The sequence below is a fragment of the Pongo pygmaeus genome, chromosome 22 (assembly GCF_028885625.2).
Source record: "Pongo pygmaeus isolate AG05252 chromosome 22, NHGRI_mPonPyg2-v2.0_pri, whole genome shotgun sequence".
In the NCBI taxonomy this organism is placed as follows: domain Eukaryota; kingdom Metazoa; phylum Chordata; class Mammalia; order Primates; family Hominidae; genus Pongo; species Pongo pygmaeus.
In genome coordinates this window covers 49,838,617-49,859,033 of record NC_072395.2, presented here as the reverse complement: position 1 = coordinate 49,859,033, position 20,417 = coordinate 49,838,617, and the positions used below count along the sequence as shown (strand labels likewise).

The 20,417-nt window shown below is 45.4% G+C and overlaps 1 protein-coding gene across 8 annotated transcripts in view; it reads left to right on the top strand.

The window, feature by feature from the left end:
• The window catches only part of HLCS (holocarboxylase synthetase), a 241,579-nt gene that overhangs the window by 29,221 nt on the left and 191,941 nt on the right, over positions 1 to 20,417 (top strand). For 3 of the 8 annotated variants that reach the window (XM_063659661.1, XM_063659660.1, XM_063659659.1), the window contains one exon: positions 11,937 to 12,069. The exons of the other annotated variants lie outside the window; for them this stretch is intronic. In XM_063659661.1, the coding sequence (XP_063515731.1) occupies positions 11,959 to 12,069 (111 nt within the window). In that variant the 5' untranslated portion in view covers positions 11,937 to 11,958. The remainder of the gene's footprint in view (positions 1 to 11,936; positions 12,070 to 20,417) is intronic. 8 annotated transcript variants of the gene reach the window in all.

Genomic DNA, 20,417 nt, shown 5'->3' with positions numbered 1-20,417 from the left:
TCCTCATGTTCATTATCTTTTGTCTGAGCTGTGAAAATATCCTGTCCCATGTCCCTTCTTTGGGCATTCCTCTTGATGGCCAGAGTTAGTCATTCTGGACCCACATCCAGTTGGGACACTGTTGCATAAGCTTTTGGTGGATGTCATCCCTCCAGGTGCAGTCCATGCCCTGAGGCTCCTGGAGGTCTGACCCCAGCCCACCCTTGCAGCTTCCTTCCCCTCACTTGTGGGTCCTCACCCGCCATTGTTCCCTGCCGTGTAGATCATCCAGTGGGGATTTTGCTGATGCTAGCCATGTTTACTGGATTCCCATTTCATGAAGATTATCTGTAAGATGCTGTGTTGAGATGAGAGAAGAGGAAAAACGGGGAAGTAAACAAGAAATAATTGACTGGAATTCAGGGTGAACCAAAATAAGGGGAGGCAGGTGCAGATAGTATAGGATAGCGAGAGACTTTCTGATGGGGGCCCTGGAGCGGGCAGAGCATCAGGCAGACGGGCCTGGAGCAGTGCAGTGTGTTAAGACAGTACGTTCTCTCCTGAAGGTTTGTAATGTTTCGTTTAGCCCTGTAGACACTTATGATGATAATAAGCCATTTATTGAGCCCTTGCTAGGTATTTTATAAATGTTACCCCTAATGTCATAGCATCCTTGGGGTGTCGTTTGACACCAGACAGAAACCTCTGTGGCTAGCGGCGCCTTCTGCCTGAGTATTGCTTGTGCCCACTGGGCTTATTCCACCCACTTGGCCTGGCAGGCTGCACTCAGCTCCTTCTACCAGCTCAGATCACATTCCTACCAGGGCAAGCCGGGTGCAGAGCGGCAAGGGGTGTGTGGGTGAGAAGTGCAGGGTTGCGGGGTGGGTGGCTCCATGCAAGGCTGTGGCTGGACCAGGTGTACTGAATGAGGCTTTTGCTGCGGGCACCCATGTCTGGACAAGGGGAACGTGGTGGCACCTGGAAGCATGGAGACGCTGGGAACCGCAGAGCCCCAAAGAGGGTGTTTACAGCCTTGGCTTGGGGAGCCCCTAGATCTTGGCTTCTTGAAGGGCCGCAGTTCTTCTCTCCTTCTTGTTGCCTGCAATGTAGTGAGCACGGGGACACGTTTCAGCCCTGGTTTGTCTTACAGCTCTTTTAGTACCGCCATTCGGTGGGTCCTGAGTTATCGTCCTGCATCCAGGAAGAATGAGGTATGCGGAGGGTGAGCAACTGGAGGGTGAGCAAGGCAGAGAGGAGCTTCACTGAGTGGCAGAACAGCTCTCAGGAGACCTGAAGTGGGTAGCTCCTTTCTGCAGCTGGTAGTCCCAGCATCTGTGTGAGTCTGGCTGGGTCTGAGGTTTTCATGGGCTCAGAAGGGAGGAAGCACATGCTGATTGGTCCATGGGCAGCGATGGGCGGGCCAGAAAAAGCACTGTAAGGTCTCACTCTGGGCCACAGGCTTCACCTGGAACTGACAGCCAGGTCCCCAGGTTTTGGGCTGGTCTTGGCTTGAAGGTGGGGCGTCACCAGGGACCCGCCCCTTTGTACTTATGAGCCTGTCTGCGTTCTGCTGTCAGTCATGTTGTCCAAGGTGCCCAGGCTGTTTTTGCTGAGGGGTGCCTACAGGCCTGTAACCAGCCGTCCTCAGCCCCTCCTCGGCCTCCCTCCCATCCTCGTGGTCCAGAGTGGCTCCTAAAGTCTAGAGGGTGCTGAGGTGGCAGGGCGCTGGTGTATCAGCGCCATCCTGAGCGGCACTCACCTGGACGGGTTGCGACAGCACCCAGGCTCAGCTTCAATTTTGCTCCAGAATCAGAGCGGGCACAGGGAGCAGGAAGAGGCCAGGCAGCGGGATCAGGCACTTCCAAGCCTGTGGGGAAGCAGGGGCTTCTGGGGCCCCTGAGAGTGCAGGGGTGCCCAGGTCCGCAGCTGTGGCTGGGAGGCTGTAGCTATGCCTGGTAGCACTGGGCTCCTGCCCCGCCAACTCAGAAATGGGAAGGGCTCCTGCCTGCTCCCAGCTCACACTGGTTCCACAGAGCGCGTATCCCTGGCTGCATCTACCCTGCTCCAGACTGGCTGCCGCTGTCATCACTAATACTTAACGGCTCTACAAAGTATTATTATTATTATTATTATTATTGCCATTTTTAAGATAAGAAAACTTAGGTTATAAGATTAAATGACATTCCTAAAGTGATAGGAATATCATTGCTAAGTGATAGACAAGGTTTTCTTTCTTTTCTTTCTTTCTTTTTTTTTTTGGAGACGGAGTCTCGCTGTGTCGCCCAGGCTGGAGTGCAGTGGTGTGATCTCAGCTCACTGCAACCTCCACCTCCCAGGTTCAAGCAATTCTCCTGCCTCACCCTGCCAAGTAGCTGGGACTACAGGCGCACGCTGCCACGCCCCGCTAATTATTTGTATTATAGCAGAGACCGGGTTTCACCGTGTTGCCCAGGCTGGTCTCCAACTCCTGAGCTCAGGCAATCTGCCCGCCTCAGCCTCCCAAAGTGCTAGGATTATAGGCATGAGCCACTGTCCCTCCTCTAGACAAGGTTTTAACCAGCTGCTAAGTGAGAGATAAGATTTTAACCAATGCCTCTACCCTTTCTAGTAACTAGAGGAACGAATTAATGGTTTTAAAGAGATCTAGATCATTGAGATTCCAAAATAAATAAAGCTTTTATTAACCTAGATCCAATCAAACAGTACTTGTGTATCTTATGTTTGGCAGAAGGAGACCAGCTGTTGATGTGACGGTTTTGGTGAACTCAGGGCTAATTTTCTTTCTTTCTTTCTTTTTTTTTTTTTTTTTTTTGAGACAGAGTGTCACTCTGTCGCCCAGGCTGGAGTGCAGTGGCGTGATCTCGGCTCACTGCAAGCTCTGCCTCCCGGGTTCATGCCATCCTCCTGCCTCAGCCACCCGAGTAGCTGGGACTACAGGCACACTCTGGCACGTCCAGCTAATTTTTTTTTTTTTTGTATTTTTAGTAGAGACGGCGTTTCACCATGTTAGCCAGGATGGTTTCGATCTCCTGACCTTGGGATCCACCTGCTTTGGCCTCCCAAAGTGCTGGGATTATGGGCGTGAGCCACCGCGCCTGGCCTCTTTTTTTTTTTGAGACGTAGTCTTGCTCAGTTGCCCAGGCTGAAGTGCAGTGGCGTGATCTCGGCTCACTGCAAGCTCTGCCTCCCGGGTTCACACCATTCTCTTTCCTCAGCCTCCCGACTAGCTGAAACTACAGGCGCCCGCCACAACGCCCAGCTAATTTTTTGTATTTTTAGTGGAGACAAGGTTTCACCGTGTTAGTCAGGATGATTTCCTGACCTTGTGATCCGCCCGCGTCTGCCTCCCAAAATGCTAGGATTACAGGCATGAGCCATTGTGCCCGGCCAATTCAGGGCTAATTTTCATATGCAGAAAAGACGATTCATAAACTTCATTTTTATTTTAAAAATGATTTTCAATTTATTGAAAATATAAATTAAATAATCAAGTAGGCCAAATCACATGAAATTGCTAATATCTGGCTTTTCTTTTTGAACTACAAAGAGGCCTTGTCATATGGTAACTGTATTAGACGGTTCTTGCATTGCTATAAAGAAATACCTGGAGCTGGATAATTTATAAAGAAGAGGTTCTGCGAGCCATACAGGAAGAGTGGTGCCCGCATGTGCTTCTGGTGAGGGCCTTGAGGAACAGTCACGGCAGAAAGCGACAGAGGTGCAGGTGTGTTACATGGCAAGAATGGGAATGAGAGTGAGACTGAGCTGGGGGAGGTGCCACACACTTTTAAACAACCAGGTCTTGTGAGAACTCACTCACTATGGGGAGGACAGCACCACACTTTTCATGAGGGATCTGCTCCCATGACCCAAACACCTCCCCCACAGGCCCCACCTCAACCGTTGGGGATTATATTTCAACGTGAGATTTGGAGGGGACAAACTTCCAGATTCTATCAGTAACCAATTCCTTGGGCTTTTTTTTTTTTTTTTTTTTTTTGAGACGGAGTCTGGCTTTGTTGTCCAGGCTGGACTGCAGTGGTGCAATCTTGGCTCACTGCAACCTCTACCTCCTGGGTTCAAGCGATTCTTCTGCCTCAGCCTCCCAAGTAGCTGGAATTACAGGCACCTGCCACCATACCCGGCTAATTTTTTGTATTTTTAGTAGAGACGGGGTTTTACCATGTTGGCCAGGGTGGGTCTTGAACTCCTGACCTCAGGTGATCTGCCCGCCTCAGCCTCCCAAAGTGCTGGGATACAGCCGTGAGCCACCACTTCCGGCTCCTTGGACTTTTATTCATTTTTTATTTATTTATTTTTGAGACGGAGTCTTGCTCTGTTGCCCAGGCTAGAGTGCAGTGGCGCGATCTCGGCTCACTGCCAGCCCCGCCTCCCGGGTTCATGCCATTCTCCTGCCTCAGCCTCCCGAGTAGCTGGGACTACAGGCGCCCACCACCACACCTGGCTAATTTTTTTTGTATGTTTAGTAGAGATGGGGTTTCACCGTGTTAGCCAGAATGGTCTTGATCTCCTGACCTTGTGATTTGCCTGCCTTGGCCTCCCAAAGTGCTGGGATTACAAGTGTGAGCCACCACACCCGGCCTACAGACTCAAATATCTTAAAATATTTCATTTCATTTTAGGACTCTAGGTGCACAGAATTGGGTTAACCATACTCCTTGTTCCAAATGTACTTTCATCGTTGGTTTATGCATGGCTCTCATTCACCTGTGGATTTGAAATAATACAATAAATACCCATGAACTCACCGCTAGAACTACATGTGCCTCCCCACCCCCTGAGTCCATCTACTTGCTCCTGCTCCTTCCTCATGGGTCCCCCCACCCGTCCTCCCAGTTTCTTTTTAGATTTTGAAGTTGTCTGGATTAACAGACACTACATTTTTGAACACTTACATAATTCATATACATTATAGTTAATGTGTTGCTTCACGACAGATACACATTGTGAGAAATGCGTCCTTAGGTGATTTCATCATGCAAACATCATAGAGTGTACTTACACAAATCTAGATGCTGCAGCCTACTTCACACCTGGGATTTATGGGCTAGCCTGTTGCTCCTAGGCTATAAACCTGTACAGCATGTTACTGCACTGGATAGTGTGGGCAGCTGTAACACAGTGGTAAGTATTTGTGTATCTAAACATAGAAAAGGCACAGTAAAGATACAGTATGAAAGATACAAAACAGTACACCTGTCTAGGGCACTTGCTATGAATGGAGCTTACAGGACTGAAAGTGGCTCAGGGCGAGTCAGTGAGTGAGTGGCGTGTGAATGTGAAAGCGTAGGACACAACAGTCACTACTTTAGACTTTATAAACGCTGTACACTTAGGCTACACTGAATTTATAACAGCCTTCTTCTTCAATAATAAATTAATCTTAGCTTACTATCACGTTTTTACTTTATAAACTTGATTTTTTAAAATTTTTGATTCTTTTGTAATAACACAGCTTAAAACACAAACACACTGTACAGCTGTAAAAAATATTTTCTTTCTATCCTTATTCTAAAAGCCTTTTTCTAAGATTTTATATATATTTTTAAAAATTTTGTTTTTAAAATTTTATTCTTATTTTCATTTATTTATCTCTACAAATTTGTGAACATACAAATTGCTATGTTTCCTAGACTGATCTCCAACTCCTGGCTTCAAGCAGTCCTCTCACCTCAGCCCTCACCAAGCACTGGAATTATAGTTGTGAGCCACCATGTCCAGCCTGTTTCTTACTTTTTAAGCTTTTTTTGTTAAAAACGAATGTAGAAACACACACATTAGCCTAGGCTGCCCAGGGTCAGGATCATCAGTATCACTGACTTTCACTGCACATGTGTCCTCCTGGAAGGTCTTCATGGGCAGTAACATGCATGGAGCAGTGAACTCCTGTGATAACAATGCCTTTCCCCAGAGTAGCTCCTGAAGGATCTGCCTCAGGTTGTTACAGTTAACTGTTTTGTTGTTTTTTTTTTGAGACAGAATCTTACTCTGCTGCCCAGGCTAGAGTTCAATGGCACGATCTTGGCTCATTGCAACCTCCGGCCTGGGGTTCCAGCAATTCTCCTGCCTTAGCCTCCCAAGTAGCTGGGATTACAGGTGCCTGCCACCACACCTGGCTAATTTTTGTATTTTTAGCAGAAATGAGGTTTCACATGGTGGTTAGACTGGTCTCGAACCCTTGACCTCAAGTGATCCCACTGCCTCGGCCTCCTAAAGTGCTGGGATTACAGGCATGAGCCACCACACCCAGCCGTTTTTTTTTGTTTCTGTTTTGGTTTTTTTTTTTTTTAAATAAGTAGGAGTACACTCTAAAATAATAGAAAACACATAAACCAGTAACAGTTGCTTATTATCAGGTACTGTGTACTGTATGTAATTGTCTGTGCTATACTTTTTTTTTTTTTTTTGAGACTGAGTCTCGCTCTGTCACCCAGGCTGGAGTGCAGTGGCGCATCTCGGCTCACTGCGAGCTCCACCTCCCAGGTTCATGCCATTCTCTTGCCTCAGCCTCCCAAGTAGCTGGGACTACAGGTGCCCACCACCACGCCTGGTTAATTTTTTGTATTTTTTTAGTAGAGACAGGGTTTCCCCGTGTTAGCCAGGATGGTCTCGATCTCCTGACCTCGTGATCTGCCTGCCTCAGCCTCCCAAAGTGCTGAGATTATGGGTGTGAGCCACTGCACCTGGCCTATACTTTTTATTTTATTTTATTTTATTTTAGATATGGAATCTTGCTCTGTTGCCAGGCTGGAGTGCAGTGGTGTGATCTCAGCTCACTGCAACCTCTGCCTCCCAGGTGCAAGCGATTCTTCTGCCTCAGCCTCCCTAGTAGCTGGGAATACAGGTGTGTGCCACCATGCCCGGCTAATTTTTGTATTTTTAGTAGAGGTGGGGTTTCACCATGTTGGCTAGGATGGTCTCAATCTCTTGACCTCAGGTGATCCACCTGCCTCGACCTCCCAAAGTGCTGGGATTACAGGCATGAGCCACTGCGTGTGGCCTTGTCTGTGCTATACTTTTATATGACTGACAGCCCAGTAGGTTTATGTACACCAGCATCACCAGAAATACGTGAGTACTGTGCTGTACTATGATGTCATTAGACCATGGGAATTTGTTACCTCCATTGTAATCTTAGAGGGACAGCCATCACATATGTGGTCCATCGTTGGGCGAGACATTATGTGGTACATGACTATTAAATTTACAAATATGGTAAGCTTGAAGTTTTCTTATATGTTCTAATATTAGATATAAATTTAGTAAGATTTCAACTTAAAGCCAAGGCCAGACTTTCCAAAATATTGCAATTACATAAAATGTCAAATATGGTCAGGTTCCTTTTTAACATAAAATATGACTACTCTGCTTTTAATTTCCTAAGTTGTTAATTATGTGTCTTTACGGGGCTAAAAGATGTACAGCATCTTAAGGAACATAGTTACTATATTATGTAGGGTACAGGCTAAGCTGTATAACAGTAGGACGCAGAGCTACAGGGGCTCAAACAAGCTAGAAGTTAAATTTCTCTCTCTGGGCAGTGGTTTTGGTTTGGAAGTCCATCCAGGGACCCATTTTTTTCCTCATCTTCTTCCTTGGTTCCTTCTCCCATCTTCCCTCCTCTATCCTAGGTAGTGGTTCTCTCTTGCTAGAGTCTGGCTCCCCTGCTACTCCACCAGTGTCAGCTTCATCCACATTCTAGCCTTCAGAGTGGGGGAAGAGAGAAGGTTGGAAGACAACCAGTTTCCTCTTTAAAACTGTAATCCATCTTGGCACGGTGGCTCCCGCCTGTGGTCCCAGCTACTTGAGAGGCTGGGGTGGGAGGATCATTTTAGACCAGAAGTTTGAGGTTGCAGTGAGCTTTGATTGCCATTGTATTAGAGTGAAACCTCATCTCTAAAAAATTAGTAAATTAAAAAAAATACAGTTGTGATTCAGAAATTTCACGTGGTGACTTCTGCTCCTGCTCCATTGTACAGAACTTAGTCACATAGCCCCCTTGGTCACTTAGGTGCAGGGTAGTCTGCGAAATGCATTCCCTAGCTGGACAGTCATGGATTCAGCAGAAACTGGGAGTTCAGTTCCTGTAAGGGAGAAAGAAAGGCTAGATTTGGGGAGATAATTAGCATCTCTGCCACAGCTATCATTTCAGTTAACTGACTTTCCAAGGAAGATTTAATTAAGACCTTCTTGCTGAATGGTGGTTACTTAATTCTTTTTTTTTTTTTTTTTTTTGAGACGGAGTCTCGCTCTGTCACCAGGCTGGAGTGCAGTGGCGCGATCTTGGCTCACTGCAACCTCCGACTTCCTGGTTCAAGCAATTCTCCTGCCTCAGCCTCCCGAGTAGTTGGAATTGCAGGCCCGCGCCACCACAACCAGCTAATTTTTTATTTTTAGTAGAGACGGAGTTTCACCATGTTGGCCAGGATGGTCTCCATCTCCTGACCTCATGATCTGCCCGCCTTGGCCTCCCAAAGTGCTGGGATTACGGGCGTGAGCCACCGCACTCAGCCATGATTACTTCATTCTTAATTTTCTGGGGTAGAAGAATGCCTTCCCAACAAGGAGGATTGCCACAGTGCAGTTAACTAGTTTCACTTGGCGGTCAGAGACATCAGTGGGTCTTGCAACCAGGAGCTAGAGACGTCCAGAGCCATTCATGTTGACCACTCTGGCTGTTACCCCGAGCTCCATTTTATAAATTAGGATTCAAAACTTAAAAAGGGATTGATCTCATAGCTCACTGTCTTCTAGCCAACTTGACAGTTCCCATTTGGGTTGACTGCTTGATGGGATTTTGCATTTTGGGGGGTTCTTATGAATCTGTGTGTGTATGTTTCACCTAACTTCACAGCCATTTGAATTTAACAGGGTCCTAAGATATTAAATAGAAAAATATATTATGTAAGAAGGACATTTGAATTGATGGGACCTTATATTTTTCACATCTTTAAGACTACAACTCTTAAAGATATTTAAAATATCTTTTTGAATTTTGGATATTTCAAATGGCTTTGATCTGTGGTCATTCTACAGATTACCAACCACAGATAAATGGGTCTCCAAATTCAGTTTTAAAAAATGTAGCATTCACATATTCCTATTTTCGCTTATTCATTCATTAACATATTGAACAGCTACGTTTCACTTATTTTGCTTGATGCAGTAATACCAACAAGTGATGGCAGATTCAGCTCAGTTTTCAATATTTTCCATACTTATATTAGCAATTGCATTTAGTAAGAATTGTTGACCCAAAGAACTTAATACAATTCTTTTTTTTCACAGGAAATTTGCTTATGTTCCTTGTATTTGATCAAGGCATTCATTGAAGGTTTATTGAGTGCCTGTTATATGCCAGATTGTGTGCTAGGTAGGGTTGGAGGCATGTGTTACATGGAGATGAAAGATTCATTCAGAGATGACATTCCCTGTTTGTAAGGAGCTCACAGTGTGGGAGAGTAGAGAGCTAAGTAAATGAACAATTAAAGGTCACCATGTTAAGTACTATAGAAGGCATGGGTAGGGATTATGGGGGGGGGGCCTACCTAGATGCGTGAGGTCAGGAAGGACTTTCCAGGGCAGATGATGTCTGTTAAGGTAAAAATAGGTGAAAGGAGGAAAGGACTTCCCAGGTAGGACAGCATGTGCAGATGTACAGAAAGCATTTGCACGTGGCCACTGCACACAGCTCAGTACATTTGGAGTCTGCATTCACCTGAGTTGGGGAATGGCCCTAGATAAGGCCAGAGGGGAAAGCAGGGGCTGGAATGTTGTGTGGGAAATTACCTTGATGTAGTAGCTTCCAAGAACATGGCCAAGCAGCCTATTCCAGCAGTCTCAGAATAGAGAGGCTCATAGGCTGAGTTAAGATGCTCGAATCACATTGTTTATCACATCAATTCAAAACATGCGGCAAGAAATAAGGGGAGAGTTCTGGGATCGGTTAACACTTAGGATCAGGTGCCTATGAAATGGAAGGAGCACAATCTGAATCCTGGGCCATGCGATGTTTATACATGGAGTCCTGTCTCTGCTGCATCAGCCTTCCCTGACAATGGTGTCAGCACAAGGGCTAGAGCTGAAGTTACACAAGGGCCCAGAAGGTGGAAGGTGCTTTGTTGGAGATATTTGGGTATATATGTCTGCAATAGCTGTGGCTTACCAGAGACCTGCTGAGATGCTGTGTGTGTTTTTTAATGTGTTTCTAGACAGTATATAAATGGGGTCAAGATGGGTGGGCAAATTAAGGATGACATAACTGTCAAGTGGCATAGTTTGTGTCTTACCAATATTTAAGATTTCATAAGATTGGCCCTGGTCAGCCTGGGCAGCACAGCAAGACGCTATCTCTACAAGAAATTAAAAAAAAAAATTAGCCAGGCATGGTAGCGTATGCCTTTGGTCCCATCTACTTGGGAGGCTGAGGTGGGAGGATTGCTTGAGCCCAGGAGGTCGAGGCTGCAATGAGTCCTGATTGCACTATTGAACTCTAGGCTGGGTGACAAAGCTGTGAGACCCTATCTTTCTCTAAAAAAAAAAAAAAAAAAAAGATTGGTTCTCCCGTGACTTTCTGCCTAGGACTAACACTCTTTGGTTTTGTCCTTTTTATCTATGTTCAATGCACGTATCTTCCACTTATTTTGTCTGTCTTGAGCGTGTCTTACAAGCTTTGGACTCACTATGAGTTTCATCCATGCTATTTGTTTTCTTGTTTTCTATGTAGCAGAATTGAATATACTCAAATTGGATGGCAAATGGACATAATACATAAATCAAACAAGGCTTATATGTGTTAACCAGGAATTTGGACTTGATCCCAGGGACAGTAGGCTAAAGCCATTTTTTTTTTTTTTTTTAAAGCAGAATGATCAGATTTGCACTTTAGGAAGGTCGCAATTCAGGCAGATTGCAGAAGGGATCGGAGGGGAGCTAACCTGGAACAGATTGTAGGCCATGTGGGAAAAGATAATGGGCTTGATGAGTGTTGGGAGTAGGAACGCTGAGATAGAGACATGTCCATATTGGTTAGGAGGTGATGGCCTGTGGGTGGGTGGTGGGTCACTTGTGCAGATGGGGAATGTAGCAGGAAGGGCTTAGAGGGCTGTTGTCAGGAATGCAGTTTTGTGCATTGTGTTAATCAGATTGCTGAAGTAACAGATAAGCTTAGAATCCCAGTGGCTTCTAACAGTGAATCCTAGTTTCTTGGGTATGTTACTCATGTTCAGCAGATTCGCGGCTGCTGTTTCCAGCTGTGACTCTGCTTTGAGCTCTCTGCTCTCTACATCTCTCTTGTGCAGGGTCCTGGGCCAAAGGAGCATGGCTGTTTAGGGACCTGTCATTCTCATGCAGAAGGGGAAGACTAATTGCTGGCACAAACTTGTTGCAGCACATTGAAGATGGCTGCAAATTCTTTCCTCCTATTGAGAGGTGGAGTCACTTCCCCCTCCCTTGAATCTGAACTGACCTTAGTGATTTGTGTGTCCATTGGGATATGGTAGAAGTGACATTCTGAAAATTCTCAGGCCAGATCATAAGAAACCTTGGAGCCTCCATCTGGGCTCTTGGAACATGCCATCTGGGAGTCCAGCTCCCATACTGTGAGGAAGCGCAAGCTGCCCTGTGGCGAGATCCACATGAAGGAGAAGGACATGTGGCTCTTCGTGGACAGCCCTGGCTGGGCTCCCAGCTGACAGGCAGCTCCAGCTCAGTGACAGAGGCATCTTGAAAGTAGGTCATCCAGCCCTGGTTGAGTCACTCTACCTGATGCCACATGGAGCAGAGTTAAGCTGTTTCTGCCCAGTCCTGTCCAAATTGAGATTCGTGAGCAAAATAAATGATTAGTTTTAAGCCACTGAATTTTGGGGTAGTTTGTTACACATCAGTGGATAACTAAACCACTTGGGATACATCTTAAAACTCCTCTTCTTCCTCAGCTTACATCAGTGGAATGGGGGGATGAGGTGGGAAGTAACCGTGGATGTGAATGCAGCACACCTTAGCAGGCCTCGGCGGTGTATCGGCCATCTACAGAACATAATAATAACACTCTTCTGTGTGGCAACAAAGGTATTTATTCTCATAATATTTGTATTACTTTCTCAGTTATTTAGCGAGACCCGCCCTTTCCCTGAGCATCTGGTCAGTCATGGTTTCACAGTTCCTCTTTTCAGCTCCACGTGGGTCAGTTGACCGTTTCAGCTCCTGCTTGCAGTGACTTTGTGATAACTCTTACACTGTTACTTGATTTTCCAATACCGTTCTCTTAAAAGTGCCATAGGGCATATTGTCTTTTTTTTTTTTTGAGACAGGGTCTCATTCTGTCATCCGGGCTGGAGTGCAGTGGCATGATCACGACTCACTGCAGCCTTTACTTCCTGGGCTCAATCCATCCTCCCACCTAATCCTCCCAAGTAGCTGGGAATACAGGTGCATGCCACCACACCCAGCTAGTCTTTTGTTTTTAGTAGAGATGGGGTTTCGCCTTGTTGCCCAGACTGGTCTTGAACTCCTGGGCTTAAGCGATCCTTCCTACCTTGGCCTCCCCAAGTGCTGGGATTACAGGCATGAGCCACCGCACCTGGCCTGTCTTTTTACATAATATCAAGTGAAAGTCAATTTTGTAGTTCTCCTTTATCCTCTCTATTTCCAAACACAAAAGACAGCAAGGATAGCCAAAAGTTAAAAATAACCTCTTCCCTTTAGTCTTGTATTTTCAAATTCTTTTTTTTTTTTTTTTCTAGATGGAGTGTCGCTCTGTTGCCCAGGCTGGAGTGCAGTGGTGCGGTCTCGACTCACCACAACCTCTGCCTACTGGGTTCAAGTGATTCTCCTGCCTCGACATCCTGAGTAGCTGGGACTACAGGCGCGTGCTACCATGCCCGGCTAATTTTTGCATTTTTAGTAGAGACGGGGGTCTCACCATGCCAGCCAGGCTGGTTTCGAACTCCTGACCTCTTGATCCACCTGTCTCGGCCTCCCAAAGTGCTGGGATTACAGGTGTGAGCCACCGTGCCCGGCCCTGTATTTTCAAATTCTTTACCTCTGCGTTTGCAGCCCTCCTCCATCCAATGTGTTACTAGAACTTTTTAACAATTTCACGTTGAATTAAGATGATTTGGAAGAGGAGAAACAAGAGTCAGAAAAATTAGCAGCATCCGTGATCTGACTCTGGGTACCAGTGGGTTGTCGAGATTTCTGTTCCCCACTGGCTGCAGAGCTGCTGCCTGCCAATGCCCCTGTTGGGCAGGGCCACCTGTGCTAGTTTAACCTGGGGTCTTTCACTCCTGGACTGCTTCCTGGATGTGAGTTTTAAGTTGAGCAGAGAAGATATGCGTTGCCTGCTGCCATACATTGTAACATCAAGTCAAGAGCTTTAGTTACTTAACAGATTTCTGCTGGCTGCTATTATAGGAGGAAACTCCTTTGTTTAGGGACAGCCAGGGCTTCCTTAGCTTTGATCTTTGGGAGTAAGCCTTTTGCTTGACTTCCCTTCTCTTTTCCATGCCTTTGTTTCCATCCTGAAGTGCAAATTTAAAGTGTCCTGTTTGCCTTTATCCACTGGAAGGCAAACACCCTGGACGACGTATCAGTGACAGCGCGGTTCTGCTTTGATCGGAGCACCCAGCGCTGCTTGAAGGCGTTTGCATGGTCCATGGCTCATGGACCACGCTCCTAGAAAACGGAAAGGCACTTAGGTGAGGAAACAGTTGGCAGAGTGGAGAAACTTGATCCGGGATGTGTGGATGTATTGTTCTTTGGGCTCTTCCGGTCCTTCCTCTTCCTTTGTTTATCTCCTGCCTCGTTCCTCCTCAGAGGTTTGTGGGAATTTCATCATTGGCTCCTTTTACACTGCCAGTGCCTGCTACCGCAGGGGGCTAAATCAATGTTTTTACAGCTAAATTCTGGGTTGAGTCTCCACTGGCTGAGCGGTTCTCCTCCTCCTTCGATTGCTCTGAGGACAATGGTGCCTTTAGCTTCCTGCAGGAGGTTGCCCTGTTTGTTTCCATGTTTCCCATGCACCTTCATCCCAGAAGTCTGCCCTGCCACGGTGTTAGTTTATCTTCTCATCTTCCTGAACTGACCTCCTTTCCCCCATCCCCAAAGCTGAAATCAATGGACTCTCTGTCCTGAATCAAAGATGTCATTTCTGAAATGTAGAACTCTGCTGAAACATTGGGTGGGCCTGACCCTCCAGGTGAATTCTGCTTCCCTTGGCTGTGTGTCTGCGAGGAGGTGGGAGAAGTAGGTGATAAAGTGGAGGGAAAGCTACAAGTAGAGCTAAATGAAAATTCTGGAGTTTCTCTTTGTCCAAATATTCCACACAGGTTAGTGAGTTGGCCATAAAGGCCTGCGTTTATTCTTTTCCCCTCAAAGGCAATGTTTCTCAAGTTTTTTTTTTTTCATGATTGTTTTTCCAAGGAGAATAATTAAATTCAAGTTCACTCTGAGAAGATAAATGAGCTACTAAGGAATAAGATTTTGTTGTGGGGGGCCGGACATGGTGGCTCACGCCTGTAATCCCACCACTTTGGGAGGTTGAGGCAGGAAGATTGCTTGAGCTCAGGAGTTTGAGACCAGCCTGGGCAACATAGTGAAATCCCATCTCTACAAAAAATACAAAAATTAGCCCGTCATAGTGGTGCATACCTGTCATCCCAGCTACTCGGGAGGCTGAGTTGGGAGGATTGCTGGAGCCCAGGAAGTCGAGGCTGCAATAAGCCATGATTGCATCACTCCAGCCTGGGTGATAAAGTAACCCTGTCTCAAAAAAAAAAAAAAAAAAAGTTGTGGGATAGGATTGAGCCTTGGAGGGCCACAGACTGTTGTAATGTGTAAGATTTTTTTCACCTCCCCATTCCCTGCCAAGTTCGGTTTTTGCCCACTAGGGATGATGTGGTTTCTCATGAAGTTACTTGCTCTAAAGGACTCTGTATTTTGGAACCGTAAGAGCACCCTTGTGGTCCAGGCACTTTATGGATGATCCCTTTTAGTGCTCCCAGAAACCTTGCAAGGTAGGTGCTCTTATCTCTGCCTTACAGACAGGACATTGAAGCATGGGGAATTTGAGTAGCTTGCTCAGGTCACACGTCCTTAACCAGAGGAGCCAGGATTGAAGTTTGGGAAGTTGGACTCTAGAGTCCATTTACTGACTAGGCTGTGCTGGAAGAGTGTAGAGACAAACAAACTGCCTGGACTCTTCTTTTTGTTTTAAAAAATTGAGATATAATTCACATGAAACTCACCCTTGAAAGACAATTCGGTAGTTTTTAGTATATTCACAAAGTTGTGCAATCATCAGCATTATCTAATTCTAAAACATTTTCAGCACACCAGAAAGAAACCACACACTTGTCAGCATTCACTGTCTGCTCCTGACACCTCAGCTCCTGGCAACCGCGAATCTACTTTCTGACTCTAGATTTGCCTATTTTAGATACTTCATGTAAATAGCCTCACAGAATACATGACCTTTAGTTGTTGGCTTCTTTCACTTAACGAATGTATTCAACATTCATCCATGTTGTAACATGCATCAGTAGTTCATTCCTTTTTATGGTTGAATAATAGTTCTTTGTATAGATATATACATTTTATTTATCTGTTCATCTACTGATGGACATTTGGGTTGTTTCTACCTTTTGACTATTGTGAATAATGCTGCTGTGAACATTTGCATACAAGCTTTATGTGTGGGCATATTTTTTTTCCTGAATGATGAAAAATGGCCATGAAAGTATTTTTTTAGTTGTATGTATTTATGGGGTATAACATATGATGTGGTTTTTTCTTTGAGACACACACACACAAAAACCAAAACCTGTAGTCTCCATGACATACAGTAGATCTTCAGAACGTATTCATGGAAGGATTTTAAGCAGAGGAGTAGTGCAACATTTTTTTTTTTTTTTTGAGACGGAGTCTCGCTCTGTCGCCCAGGCTGGAGTACAGTGGTGCGATCTTGGCTCACTGCAAGCTCCGCCTCCCGGGTTCACGCCATTCTCCTGCCTCAGCCTCCTGAGTAGTTGGGACTACAGGCACCTGTCACCATGCCTGGCTAATTTTTTGTATTTTTAGTAGAGACAAGGTTTCACCGTTAACGAGGATGGTCTTGATCTCCTGACCTCGTGATCCACCTGCCTTGGCCTCCCAAAGTGTTGGGATTACAGGCGTGAGCCACCGCGCCAGGCCAAGGAATAGTGCAACATTTTTAAAGGAATAATAACATTACCCTGGTGACTACATGAAGAACGTCTTGGGGAGAGCCAAAATGAATGAAGGGAGCTTGACGAGGTCATTCAAGTATGATGATGGAGGGAGGTGACCAAAAAACAGGATGTAGAAACATAAGCCAACTGTCCACTTATTGATGCTGACTAAATCTTATTAGCTGAACAAATGGAACAACAACAATTAAAAAAACCAAAATCAAAACAAAGAAGCAGGAAAAGAAATTGTCGTTACTAGTTTTGTTGTTTATTAATTTTTAATTGAGGTATAATTTATATAAAATAAAATGCACAGATTTTAGATGCACAGTTCTATGTGTTTTGATGAATTTATACACCTAGGTAACTGCCTAGGTAATTAAGACATGAAACATTACCATCACCCCAATACATTTGTCTTGCGCCTCATTCTATTCAGTTCTTTCTACTTGGGCCACTAATCTTTTTGACATGGTAAATTAGTTTCTCCTGTTCTAGGAATTCATAGAAATGGAATTATACAGCATGTATCCTTTGGCGTCTTTTTTTTCCACTCAACATAATGTTTTTGAAATCCATCCATGTTGTGTATATCTCAAGTTTGTTTCTTACTGCTGAAAAGCGTTCTTTTGTATGAGAATCATCATAAACCATTACAATATGTGACCTTTTGTGTCTGACGTCTCTCCCTATTTTGTCGAGATGAGGAACCAAAAGAATTAAAATGGAAGCTTGGAGAATGAACTTGGGATTCTGAAGTGTCTAGAAGCGGTATATGTTCAGATCGTGGCAGCAGCCAAAATGAACTATTTTGGGGCCTCTGGAGTGGTCTATAGGGTCCCTACCGCTGGGGCCTAAGTGGAGTTGGAATGAGGGTGCATGATAATCTGTGTAAACTCTAGGATGGGCCTCATTTGGGGATGTGGGTAGTGTGTCCATATTTCCCTGAGAAGGACTGGTCTTGACTCTACCCTCAGATTTTTTTTTTTTTTTTTTTAGACAGGGCCTCACTCTGTTGCCCAGGCTGGAGTGTAGTGGCATGATCACAGCTCACTGCAGCCTCAACTTCCCAGGCTCAAGTGATCCTCCCACCTCAGCCTCCCGAGTAGCAGGGACTACAGGTGCCCATCACCACACCTGGCTATTTTTTGTAGTTTTTCGTAGAGACAGGGTTTTGCCGTGTTGCCCAGGTTGGTCTTGAATTCCTGATCCTTCTGCCTCAGCCCGGCAAAGTGCTGGGATTACAGGAGTGAGCCACCGCCCCCAGCCCCATTCTCAGATATTTGCTGTTGTTGAGCTTCTTGTTTTTGCCAGATATGCTTACATTTGGCTTTCTTGAGTTTTGCTCCAAGGTTTTTGAGCCAAACCTACAGTACTTTTGGATCTATTTCCATTTTGGAGACCATATCTTTCTGAAGGCTGGGGTTTGGGTATGCGTTCTTATTGAACAAGTTCAGATCTTTCAGTTGTTCTCAGTGAACGTAGTTTGTTTCTTTTGTGAAGGCCTCTGGGGCTTGCCTTTGGGAAGATCCTCTGAGCCTAATCTAGATGTGTTCTTATGTTCAGGTCCAGTTGTCTTAGGTATATACTGGGGAGTAGAATTACTGGATCATATGGTAACTCTATGTTTAACTCTTTGAGGAACTCCCAAACTCTTCCAAGGCAGCTGCAGCACTTTCATTTCTACCAGCAATGTATTAGAGTTCCAGTTTTTCCTTGTCCTTGTTGGTATCTTTTTTGATTCCAGCCATCCTAGTGGGTATGACGTTGCATCTCACTGTGGTTTTGAGATGCATTTCCTTAGTGACTGATGTTGTTGAGCAGCGTTTCTTGTGCTTATTGGGCATTTGTATATTTTCTTTTCTTTCTTTTTTTTTTTTAAGATGGAGTCTCGCTCTGTCACCCAGGCTGGTGTGCAGTGGCACAAACTTGGCTCACTGCAAACTCCGCCTCCGGGGTTCACGCCATTCTCCTGCCTCAGCCTCCCTAGTAGCTGGGACTACAGGTGCCCGCCACCATGCCTAGCTAATTTTTTTTTTTTGTATTTTTAGTAGAGATGGGGTTTCACCATGTTAGCCAGGATGGTCTTGATTTCCTGACCTTGTGATCCGCCCACCTCAGCCTCCCAAAGTGCTTGGGATTACAGGCGTGAGCCACTGCGCCCAGCCGGTCGTTTGTATATTTTCTTTGGAGAAATAACGTTTACATCCTTTGCCCATTTTTAAATTGGATTTTCTTTTATTGTTGAGTTGTAGGAGTTCTTATATGATTTGCCAATGCTTTTATTTTTTTGTGTTGTCTTTGATATCTTTTGAAGCACAAAAATGTTTGATGAAGTCTAATTTATCTATTTCTTCTTTTGTTGCTTGTGTTTTTGGTGTCTTATCTAAGAAGCCATTGGTTGATCAAAAGTCATGACAATTTATGCCTGTGTTTTCTTCTCTGAATTTTGTAGTTTTAGCTCTTATATTGAGGTCTTTGATCCAGTTTGAGTAAATTTTTGTACGTGGTTTGCATGGTGTGAGGAAGAAGTTTATCTTCATACTTTTTTTTTTTTTTTTTTTTTTTTGAGATGGAGTCTCGCTCTGTCACCCAGGCTGGACTGCAATGGCGCAATCTCAGCTCACCACAACCTCCACCTCCCGGGCGGGATTGCAGGCGTGAGCCACTGAGCCTGGCCCATTTCTCCTTTTTCTAAAAGAGGTCTTTAACACTTCCCTATCTGTGTTTTTTTTCTTTTTCTGTATCAATTTAATGCAAATCTGAGCCTTTTAAAGTTTAATAGGTTTTTTTTGAGACTGTCGCCAGGCTGGAGTGCCAGGCTGGAGTGTTGGCTCACTGCAACCTCTGCCTCCTGGGTTCAAGCAATTCTCTTACCTTCAGCCTCCTGAGTAGCTGGGATTACAGGCGCCTGCTCCCACTTAGCTACATTTTGTATTTTGTATTTTATTTTTTTTTTTTTTGAGACAGTTTCGCTCTCATTGTCCAGGCTGGAGTGCAATGGTGCGATCTCGGCTCACTGCAACCTCTGCCTCCTGGGTTCAAGTGGTTCTCCTGCCTTAGCCTCCTGAGTAGCTGGGATTACAGGCACCTGCCACCACGCCCAGCTAATTTTTTGTATTTTTTAGTAGAGACAGGGTTTCACTATGTTGGCCAGGCTGGTCTCGAGCGCCTGACCTCAGGCAGTCCACCTGCGTTGGCCTCCCAAAGGGCTGGGGTTACAGGCGTGAGACACTGCGCCCAGCCAATTTTTGTATTTTTAGTAGAGATGGGGTTTTACCATGTCTGTCAGGCTGGTCTCGAACTCCTGGTGGTCTGCCTGCCTCGGCCTCCCAAAGTGTTGGGATTACAGGCATGAGCCACCACGCCCAGCCTATGTTCATTCTTTTACACGTCAGTATGTAGTTGTACCAGTACCATTCGTTGAAAAGACTATTATTTCCTTATTGAGTTGTCTTGGCACTCTTGTCCAAATTTAGTTGTCCATGAATCTGTGTTTATTTCTATACTGTCAGCTCTGTTCTCTTGGTCTATATGTGTTAGTCTGTTTTCACACTGCTAGAAAGAACTGCCCAAGACTGGGTAATTTTTAAAGGTAAGAGGTTTAATTGACTCACAGTTCTTCAAGGCTGGAGAAGCCTCAGGAAATTTCCCATCATGGCAGGAGGCAAAGGGGGAAGCAAGGTATGTCTTACATGGTGGCAGGCGAGAGACAGAGACAGAGAGGAAACTACCAAACACTTTATTGATTGATTGATTGAGACAGTCTTGCTCTGTCACCCAGGCTGGAGTGCAATGGCATGATCTCGGCTCACTGCAATCTCCAATTCCTGGGTTTAAGCGATTCTCCTGCCTCTACCTCCTGAATAGCTGGGATTATAGGCACCCACCACAACGCCTGGATAATTTTTGTATTTTTAGTAGAGATGGGGTTTTACCATGTTGCCCAGGCTGGTCATGAACTCCTGAGCTCAGGTGATCCGCCCACCTCGGCCTCCCAAAATGCTGGGATTACAGGCATGAACCACTGTGCCTGGCCCAAACACTTCAAAAGTATCAGATCTCATGAGAACTCACTATCACGAGAACAGCATGGGGGAATCCGCCCCCAGGATCCTGTCACCTCCCACCAGGTCCCTCCCTTGACACATGGGGATTACAGTTCGAGTTGAGATTTGGGTGGGGACCCAGCCAAACCATATCTCTATA